Consider the following 11426-nt stretch of genomic DNA (forward strand, 5'->3'; position numbering starts at 1 on the left):
TCTGAAATTTCCAAAAAATTAATCCTCCATGGCGTTCTCGTCCTCCGCTGCAAAAATGGCCTCCACGGCTTTCTTCCTGTTTGCTTCGGCCTTCTCCTTCTTCTTCTCGACCTTCTCCAACTTCTCCTCCTTGGACACCTTCAGGGCTCGAACCTTCCTCGTCTAAAACAAAAAACGATAAGAAAAATAATTAATGCCTAAATCATTTCTGTCATGATGATGCAACCGTACATTAAGCAAATATGTATAAGCAAGTGAACTCCGTTATTTTTTTAAACTATTATTTATTAGAGGTGTAACAACCGCGATTTCAAGTAACCCTACATTCGAATCACAAAGTAACCCTTGAAAACCTTTCCCTAATTAAGAATGGAAATTGAGTACAGGGAACACACACTGCTGAAAATGGATCATCAGGTTTCAAGTCAAAACACCTCAACTTTTTCTTTGGATTATGTTTATATGAGTTATACTCTCAGAAAATGCCACCGAGGGAATTTTGAGAAAATCAATTTTTAAGAAATTGTAGAAATCAAGTGCATTCACAGGTCTTAAATTTCATTTCATGACTTTAATCTGCTTCTTCTGGGTTTTTGGCGATATTTTTTTTTTAACAGTATATGACATGGTCTCCAAATTTTTTCATTTTTCTTTAACAGTCATAAAACTTATTGTAGCAAAAAATCAAACCCCCTAAGTCAACTGTCTAACTGTCAAAATGCGGCCCGAAAAAGTTTTTTAGATGTAATTTTTACTGATTTTACTTCAAAAAGTCTTTTTAGGGCAGTATTTTAAAAGTCATACAGTTCACTTAAGTTTGATTTTTTAGCTAAGACATGTCTTATGTCTGTAAAGGAAAATTCACAAAATTTGGGGACCCTGCCATCAACGGTTCTAAAAATAAACACAGAATAATCTTGATTAATCTTTGAACCTACAGTTACGATTGAGTTTAGACTTTAAAATGCACTTAATTTCTACAATTTCTTAAAAATGGATTTACTTAAAATTCCCTGGGTGGCATTTTCTGAAAATTTAGATTATAACTCAGAAGCCTGTATATTAATATATTCCGAAAAAAAAATTAGGTGTTTCGACTTGAATCCTGATGGTTCATTTTCAGCAGTGTGAACAGTGTTTTAAACATTACTCTCAAACTTACTTTAAGGTGACCGCTATTCTGCTCAGAATAAACATTGTAGTGCAAAGTTTGCAGTACAGGGTACAATGTACAACTATACACTAGTAGTGAAAACGATTGTACACTTGTGTACAAAGTACAAAAGATTGTACACTGTTCTGCAGAACACTGAACACCCTACAATGTACACATTGTACAATATACATAGTACAGAGCAGTGCTCTGTACTACAGAACTCTGCACTGCACAATATAAAACAGATCCCAACTGACATTGTAAACCAACTGTAAACCAACTGTACAGAAACTGTACAGCAACTGTAAACCAACTGTAGTGTAGACCCAACTGTAAACCAACTGTACATTATCTGTACATTAACTGAACATTAACTGTTAAGCAACTTAACATTAATTGTACATTAACTGCACAGCAACTGTAAACCAACTGTAGACCCAACTGTAAACTAACTGTACACTAACTGTAAACTAACTGTACACTAACTGTACATCAACTGTAAACCAACTGTTGACATAACTGTAAACCAACTGTACACAAACTGAACATCATCCTACCTGGATCTTTGTAATCTCCTGTGACTGAATATGTACTCGGCCCATCTTGGTGCCGAAAACGTCCTGAAAATATCAAAAAACAATCGATCAGTGAACAAATCAATAAACAACCAAACAATTAAATGAACATTAAAATTCTGCAATTTAGTTAAGCAAGCTCGGGAAAATAAATGAAGTAATAGTTCATAAATAAAATGGCTTTTCAATCAAAAAGTGTCAAAAATATAATAAACCAAACAAACAATCAATCAATCAATTCATTAAACAAAATCGTCACAATTGACCAATCTACCAACCAAACAATCAACCGAACAACAACAAACCAAACAATCTACGCATCAATAAATCAATCAATCAATCAAACACTGTATTTACCTCAGAAATGTTCTTAATCTTCTTCTGTCCTCTGATATTCTTGACCTGCTTGCAGGCTGTCTTCATCAGGTCGTCAGAGGCTGAAGATATACAAGTTAATTTATTTTCTTAAAAACTACTCCCTGCCCCCCCCCNGCTCCTTAGTTCTATACTCATTGATATTCCTAGCTCCTTAGTTCTATACTCATTGATATTCCTAGCTCCTACGTTCATTCCTCAATGAAATTACCTAAATGCGTTCTTCGTAGTGTTAGATCTAGACTTGGTCCAATTTCCTCTAGTTCAACTCTAAATATCAATCAATCAATCAATCAATCAATCAATCAAATAACCGACTAACCAACTAACAATAATCTAGATATAATAACAAACTTGTAAATAACAGAATAATTTACAAAGTTCGTATCTATAATCTATAGCTTGTATTTTTTTACTGTAATAACTAAGGGTGAAACTATGGGGCACTTTTATGATAAAAATGCTCAAATCCTTCTTGCACCAGTTGATAAGTTTTCGTTGATACAAAGAAAAGTAAGATTTGATAATTTTCTTCAGATTTTTGCTGTAGTATGTTCATCAAATCAATAATGTACATTGTGCGCCGGAAAAGAATTCGTAAAAATCCCTTAAAAAATAAGCAAATTATAAGCAAATGATATGCAAAAACCGGATTTTTTGGAAGATATTTGTCAGAGTATCAAAAAACTACTCCTCCCCTGAACTACTCCAAAAATAATCAAAACAGCCAAGAGCTATTTTCCACCTAATTGCTTTATACTTGTACTGTTAATATAATCATCAATTTTGTGATTGTAAACTCTATCTGTATACAGATACATTTATTTTAGCAATAAACTTNATATATACCAGCCAGTCTAGAGTATTATTGTTATAAATGTTATTATTCAACAAATATATTTTCCAGCCAATCTAAAGTATTATTATTATTAATGTTATTATTCAACAAATATATATTTCATCCAGTCCAGAGTATCATTATTATTAATTTTATTATTCAACAAATATATATTTCAGCCAGTCTAAAGTATCACTATTATTATTAATGTTATTATTTAACAAATATATATACCAGCCAGTCTTAAGTATTATTATTATTATTAATGTTATTATACAACAAATACATATTTCAGCCAGTCTAGAGTATCATTATTATTAATGTTATTATTCAACAAAAATATAATCCAGCCAGTCTAAAGTATCACTATTATTATCAATGTTATTATTTAACAAATATATATAGCAGCCAGTCTAGAGTAGCATTACTATTATTGTTATTATTCAAAAAATATATATTTCAGCCAGTCTAGAGTATCATTATTATTAATGTTATTATTCAACAAATATGTATAACAGCCAGTCTAGAGTATCATTATTATTAATGTTATTATTCAACAAATATATATACCAGACAGTCTAGAGTATCATTATTATTAATCTTATTATTCAACAAATATATATTCCAGCCAGTCTAGAGTATCATTATTATTAATGTTATTATTCAACAAATATGTATACCAGCCAGTCTAGAGTATCATTATTATTAAAGTTATTATTCAACAAATATATATACCAGCCAGTCTAGAGTATTATTATTATTAATGTTATTATTTAACAAATATATATTCCAGCCAGTCTAGAGTATTATTATTATTAATGTTATTATTCAACAAATATATATACCAGCCAGTCTAGAGTATCATTATTATTAAAGTTATTATTCAACAAATATATATACCAGCCAGTCTAGAGTATTATTATTATCATTGTTATTATTTAACGAACTATTCCTTTCATCCTAAAGAGTATCATCAATATTAATGCTATTATTCTACGGATATATTCTAGACGGTCCAGAGTATCATTATAATTAATGTTATTATTCACCGAATATATTCCTGAGATCCTAAAGAGTGTCATTATTTCTAATGGTATTATTAAACAGGGATATTATGGCCATTATGGTCAATATCATTATTATCAATGTTATTATTCAACGGATATATTCTAGCCAGTGCAGTCTAAAGTATCATTATTATTAATGTTATTATTTAACGGATATATTCTAGCCAGTGTGCAGTCTAGAGTATCATTATTATTAATGTTATTATTTAACGGATATATTCTAGCCAGTGCAGTCTAAAGTATCATTATTATTAATGATAATATTCAACGGGCATATTATAGCCATCTTGGACAAAATCATTATTATCAATATTATTATTCAACGGATATATTCTAGCCAGTGCAGTCTAAAGTATCATTATTATCAATGTTATTATTTAACGGATATATTCTAGCCAATGCAGTCTAAAGTATCATTATTATCAATGTTATTATTTAACGGGTATATTATAGCCATCATGGACAAAATCATTATTATCAATATTATTATTCAACGGATATATTCTAGCCAGTGCAGTCTAAAGTATCATTATCATCAATGTTATTATTCAACGGGTAAATTCTAGCCATCATAAATAAATTATTAAAAAAATGTATCTTGGCATTATTACCTTGTACCCAAAAAAATCATTTTATTTTCCCCCGAAAACCATATAAACAAACCCAAAAAAAAGATCATTTTTATTTCTGACCAAATGTTGAACTTACCTAACATTTGTTACTTCTGGACCACGGAAGAAGTCGATGAACATGGATTTTAATCTCTGCATCTCTAGATAATGAGATAATACATTGAGATATCAATAATTTAATTTTAGTTTAATTTTATGTTAATCTTGATAAAAAATATAAAAAATATTCGCAATTAACAATAACAATAATAATAATAATAATAATAACCATACTGTCTATCATCATTTCATAAAAATCAAATTCGACATATTAGTTTTGTAACAACTAGTATTTTATTTGACATGAGTCTATTTCTTAGAAATAAAAATTTTTTATTGAATATTTGGGGGGTATAAATGATAAATAGGGATAAGTTTAATTTCTCAATATATACTTTCGTCCTGGAAAACAACATAAAACAACATACCTATTGGCATGAAAAAAACCAGCCCCCAAAAATAAATTTTAACTCCTTTTTTTCTTCAGGAATTAGGGTTTAATATGAATTTTCTTTCTGTACTTTCATCCAAAAACTGTTGTATTATTCACATTTAAGCAAAAAAAATTTTTTGGAAGAGGGGAGAGGAACAACAGTCATTCTAGAAAATTCATCATTTAATTTTAAGAGAAATTTTATCCCGCATTTTTACTCACAATTTCATAATCTTGGGTATAAAAAGTTTCTTATTTGTTCCTAGGCAAATAAGTAACATTATAAAACGGCAAGGCAGGTTCCTTTTTCGCGGATTTTGATTTTTAAAAATCGCACATTTATTTAAATTTGTATTCAATGTTATTGACCTGTGTTTGTTGTGTCGGCGAAGGATTCCCCTTCAAACAGCAAACACGGCTTTGTCCCCACAGTAACCTGAAGAAGTACCAATCAATCAATCTATCAGTCAACCAAATAAACTTATAATGTTTAACTTTCCCTTATCCTGGTTTATTTTAAGTCTCTAAACAAAACAAAAAAACGTATAATCATTCAATCGCTCACTATTATTTTCTAAGAAGATTAACCATGATCGCATGGACCAACTCATCCAGAATATATTTATCATGTTGACAAAATTATTCATAAATTACCGATTGGAAAGCTCTATCAAAAAAACCTTGGAATACAAAAATTCGAAGACTTGGGAATTTTATTCAGCTAGAGGGCCCGGCGATGCCCGTAGAGAAAAAAATTTTTAAACAAAAATTTTTTAACTTTTTTAAAAATTTTCTTAAGCCTAGTTGTTAATAGTTCTGAATATTTTTAGAAAAAAATTGAAAAAAAATTGAAAGATTGAAAAACTGCCTGGGTCCAAATTTGTCTTAGTGTAAGAAAAACATTTTGCTAAATTTTGACCAGAAGAGAAAATAAAAAGAAAAAAGAAGCATCTAATTTCAGGATTATATTCACACCGTTTTATGCTTACCTTTCCTACTTTGAATTCATTGAGCGAAGTGTACGCGTCTAAACCTGTAAACAAATATTGTTAAAGGGACTGTAGAGTGTACGCGTCTAAACCTGTAAACAAATATTGTTAAAAGGACTGTACGCGTCTAAACCTTTAAACAAATGTTGTTAAAGGGACAGTAGAGTGTACGCGTGTAAACCTGTAAACAAATATTGTTAAAGGGACAGTAGAGTGTACGCGTGGAAACCTGTATACAAATATTGTTAAAGGGACAGTAGAGTGTATGCGTGTAAACCTGTAAACAAATATTGTTAAAGGGACAGTAGAGTGTACGCGTCTAAACCTGTAAACAAATATTGTTAAAGGTACTGTAGAGTGTACGCGTGTAAACCTGTAAACAAATATTGTTAAAGGGACTGTAGTGTGTACGCGTGTAAACCTGTAAACAAATATTGTTAAAGGGACTACTTCAAACCCGTTAAAAGATACCGTTGTGAATCAAACATGGTCAATAACTGGAGGATCACGTCTCCTGTCCTCAATAATCAATTAGTACAATTAGGACGCACATTGAGGTAGCAAATTAAAAACACATAAGAGACGTATATCCATCAATCAATCAATCTATCAAGTTTTACCAAGTTCTATCATGTCAAGAATATTGTAGTCGTAGAGCCGCGCAAACACAAGGTTGTTTGGTCTCTTCTTGTTGTGCGAACCAAACACAAACAGAGAGGCGTCCAACTTTCGGCCATAGAATTCAAACTTCGTCGCATCCTTCGGGTAGACAGAGATTCCAATAATGAGTTTTTTAAACACAGTGGTTCCGGTAAGCGTTTGTAAAAAAGAAACTAATCGTTTTTGAACAGGGGTTTCAATATCTGGAATTAAAAAGAAAACAATGTTTTTTATAAAGATTAATTAAATAAACAACGGATGAAACGGGTTAAAAAATTGGAAAACTTTTATTATTCTTTCTATTTTAATACTTTTTAACCAACAGTTCATTTAATTTCCCCAATTAAGCGAATAAGCCCATAAAAAATATATAACTTCCGGGAAAACATGATTTACAAAAGGGGGGGGGGGAGGAATAATAATTGTTCAAGAAAATATACACCCCTGAAAACCCTCAAATAAAGAATATTTCTGCAACTATATATTTGGACTTCTAGTGGTTCCTAAAATGTTTTAACGCATGCGCAAAAACTTATGGAAATATTTTAGTTTATCTATCTATCTACAGTTGGATAATTTTTAAAAAAGCGATTTCTTTCTAAAACAGGCTTGCGGATTTATTTGTTGGAGGCAAAGAAGGAAATTTTCAAATTATTTTTTTAACTTCAATATTTTGGTCTTTAATACTCAAGCACAGGTTTTCCAGGTGCCGTTGTAAATCCTTGGCTAAAGGGTCAATTACGTCTACAGTACATTTCGTTGCAAATTGATCTTAAGAACGTTTCTCTCATAAACGTCACAAAAACGTCACAAAAACGTCTCAAAAGCGTCTCAAAAACGCCTCAATAACGTAAATACAAATATTACATTAAAAAAATTAATTAACTGATAATAAAAAATTTTAAAAAAACCTATTTCAACACTACAAAAGTAGGACTTAGTTTGACTAATAAATAAGAAAAACCCAATTCGTCAACCTAAGTTCTTTATAAATAAATGTTTTTCAAATAAAAGTAAGTACATAGCTTATGACAAGTACTGTACAGTGTACACTACTTTATTAGTAGACCGACCCTAGAAGTTTTCTTCACCATCGGTCCTTAGACGGGATATTACTTAACATTTCCTTTTTTTAATAAAGAAACTAGTAAATTACGTTTCACAGAAAAGATAAGAGGGTGTCTCTTGCGTTAGTATACTTGTAAAAATACCTAAAATGATCCTCCTAGAGTAGTGGTGGTTAATTATCCTCCTAGAGTAGTGGTGGTTAATTACCGGGCTTAAAAATAGGATAGAGTAAATTTTGAACGTGTCAATTTATCAAATCATAATATGTTTTAAAAAGAAATTAAGAATTGTAACATAAAAATTCAAAAATGATTTAAAATAAAAAATAAAAAATAATTATTTCTTAAATGAATCTGTGTTTGCCTCGAATGGTCTGATATCGTTCTTCTGGTTGTAAGTTATAGAATTCGGCTTCTTCAGGGCGTTCAGATCCTACAAGATTGTACATATTACAAGATTGTAAATATTACAATTAATAACTAGAAAACTCGGAAATGTGAAGACGACCTTCTCACTCCAGTTATTACTTCAAATGAACACAAGAAAGAGCAATTGTGCGGTGTGAACATGCCAATTTTAAGTTGATTAAAAGTTATTAGTAAAACTATTAGTTGTGTAACAACAACATTAAATGCACTTAATTATTGCTTTAATTACGTCTTCCTATTCCAGAGTTCTACTCTAGTTCTCACTGGTATAAACTTAAAAAAGATACAAAATACCAAAAATATTTTAACGCTTTTTTAAAATAAATAAGAAATGAAAATGTTTTGCTTGTTTTCTAACCTTCATGCAGTTTTGAACCATCTGGCTGCACTTGACCCCTCTAACCATGATGCTTGTTTTCTGGTTCTCAATTGCCTTTGGCTCTCTCTCCTCGAGCGCACGCTTCGCGCGCTTACTTTTAGGCTTAACTACCCTGTTGCTTACGACCATTTTGATTCTGAAAGAATTCTACAAGTTAAACGAAAAAAATGCGGGAAAATTTAGAACAAAATGACGGCGGATTTTCAGCTGACGTAGGTTTAGGAAATATTGACATTGTATTCTATTCCCGCAGCTGCCAGGGTCTTCTTCAGCTTCTCAACGCTCTTCTGTTGCCGCTTAATCCTGCTCGCATCCTCTGCATTAGTTTTAGGAGCGTTTAGCAGCTTCTTAGCACTTCTCCTAAATATTAATTTGGTTGCAAAATCAAAATGGCCGATAAAAAGTAAAAATAGCTGACCTGCTAAGAACCTGAGGAGGCTTGTTAGGATTGATCTTTCCCATGAACAAGTTCGGCTTACACTTCTCCTAAAAACAATCCGTCTTCATTTCTTAAGGTCATTCACAAATTCAGTTTTTTTTCCTACAAAAAAAAAACACAGTTTTCGTCATTATTTGAGTTTTTTTAACACACCTTTGCTAGAAGTTCACATTTCAAGATCTTGTTGAACATCAAATAATTGTTCATTGTTTCAGCGACAACCTAAAAAAAACAAGATTTTTTTTTAGAAAATTACATAAAAAGAGAAACTCAAAAATTGCCTAATTGAGTCAAATCATTGCAGTCGGTAATTATGAGAAAAGTCATTATCTCTGAATGATTTGTTGCATAAAGATAAGTGTTTAGAAAATAAAATAAGTCGAAAATTCGTCTTCTGTTAAAAATTATTGAATAAATCCTAATGACCTGGATCCGGATCCATTTTTTTCCAGTCCGGATCCAGGATCCGCATCAAAATTTAATGGTCAAACAGACTGATTAAAATTATATATATTTCCTACTTTGGTCGAACATTCGACAGTTAGAGAAAACTTTAAAATAATTTGGAGTTTTACAAAAGCAAAATTAAAAATTAATGTTACGGAATTAAAATAATATTGTTTTAACTTAAAGTATTTCGAATACTTTTCCCTACCTAACACCTCCAATTGTATGATTTAAAAATTATGTCATACAATAACATCCGGGTTTTCCATGAAAAACGGCCAATGTTGGCTTGGCAAATCCCGTTAAAAAAGTATAACTATATAAAATTATGTATCTACTTTAATAATAATTATCTATAATATATATCTATCAAAAAGTGAACACTGCAGCAAAACTTAAAGAAAAAGACTACATGATCAAACATTAAGTATTGAAAAAAAATACCATTTACTTTTTGTAAATGATAATAAATATATATATTGATGAAATCTTAACTCTTCAACCTTTTCTCCGATAATACAATCAGAATTAATTTTACTTTCCCCAAAAAAACGTTATTTTACTCAAAAGTAAAAATTAAGCAAAAAATCTCAAAAACTATTAAAAAAAATTTAAGAAAATATCAACTCTGTATTGTATAGTAGTACCAAATAAATTCTAGTACAATAGATGGTAACGTAGAATTTGTACACTCGGTACAGCTGTATTCTGACGTCACAAGTGTCAACTTAGTTTTTGTTTGATTAATAATTAGTGGTAATAAGTGCTTGTCTTACAATAAAAAAAAATGTAATTTTAAGTGTTATTTATTTTCTGTTTTCACACTATTTTCATATTTAATCTTGGAAAACCTGTCACCTAATGTGAGAAAATTTCGAATTCCTTGTTAGATTTGAAACTTGTGACGTCGTGTATAATTGGTCCATTTCTCTGTTGCCACCTATTGTACTTGATAATCTATTTGAGTAGTACTATAATAGACCAGTTTGTATAAAAAGCTAGACATAGTTGAACTAAGTACTACGTAGTCTATATAGTCTACATACACTGCCTCTTGCTATTCCTTAATGAAACTGTAAGCGTAATTTCAAGTGACAGTGAATGATTCACAATGGTACCCTAGAAACCGTAATCAAATCAATAATGTGGAAGATATTGTCATTTTTCTAAACTGAAAGGTGTTTATTTCTGATAATTTTTATGTTTTCCTGCAATAGAAATGCCCTTTTGAAGAGAAATCCCAATTGACAACAATCAGTTTTCAAAACTATGAACATTCATGTAAAATTCGATCTTGATCAAAGTTGGGTAACATCGGGGCATTGCCATCTTTGCATTGAGCTGGTCACTTGAAATTACGCTTACTGTCTCTTTAAGTACGGACCAATGGGCACTAGATCGTTGTGTTCCATAATATTTTGAGGATCATAGTTCAGAAACTCCTTGACCGAATTTTGATGGGGGAACTAGGGAGCAGTGCTTAGGATCCGGATCAAAGGGGTAAAATATCAACCAAAACTGCAACAAAAATAAACACTTTTTTACTCATAAACTCAAATCTGAACTTTTGAAAAAAGGGAGATTATAAAAATTTTCTCATTTCTGAATGGTTCATCAAGTTTTAGGATAAAAATAAGCGAAAAAAATTAAACAAAAAATTTTAAAATTATTTTTTGTTAAAAAATATCAGTAAAAAGAAATGACCTGGACCTGGATCCAGGATCCGGATCCCCATCAAAATTAAATGGACCCTAAGCACTGCTCGGGAGACTCACGGGAATGTTTTTAACTTGGTTTTGAGATTCTAAATTAAGTGGGTCCAACTGGAAAAAATAGCTAAAATCGTAATTTACGACAATTATCGGGTATACGGTGGGATTAACTATGACTCCCCTGGGCCA

At 30.9% G+C, this 11426-nt stretch overlaps 1 protein-coding gene across 1 annotated transcript; it reads right to left on the reverse strand.

Moving 5' to 3' along the window:
* Nucleotides 1-9322, reverse strand: LOC111707285 (ribosome production factor 2 homolog). The gene is made up of 13 exons (XM_023480366.1): nucleotides 9232-9322; nucleotides 9058-9125; nucleotides 8619-8999; nucleotides 8196-8264; nucleotides 6725-6863; nucleotides 6105-6148; nucleotides 5485-5551; nucleotides 4720-4783; nucleotides 3833-3852; nucleotides 2318-2380; nucleotides 2089-2168; nucleotides 1714-1776; nucleotides 1-162 (listed from the first exon to the last, which is right to left on the reverse strand). The coding sequence occupies exons 3-13, from the start codon at nucleotides 8766-8768 to the stop codon at nucleotides 19-21; spliced, it is 903 nt and encodes a 300-aa protein (XP_023336134.1). The 5' UTR covers nucleotides 8769-8999; nucleotides 9058-9125; nucleotides 9232-9322; the 3' UTR covers nucleotides 1-18.
* Between the last annotated feature and the right edge of the window lie 2104 nt (nucleotides 9323-11426).

This window comes from Eurytemora carolleeae, unplaced genomic scaffold, assembly GCF_000591075.1.
Source record: "Eurytemora carolleeae unplaced genomic scaffold, Eaff_2.0 scaffold708, whole genome shotgun sequence".
NCBI lineage: Eukaryota > Metazoa > Arthropoda > Copepoda > Calanoida > Temoridae > Eurytemora > Eurytemora carolleeae.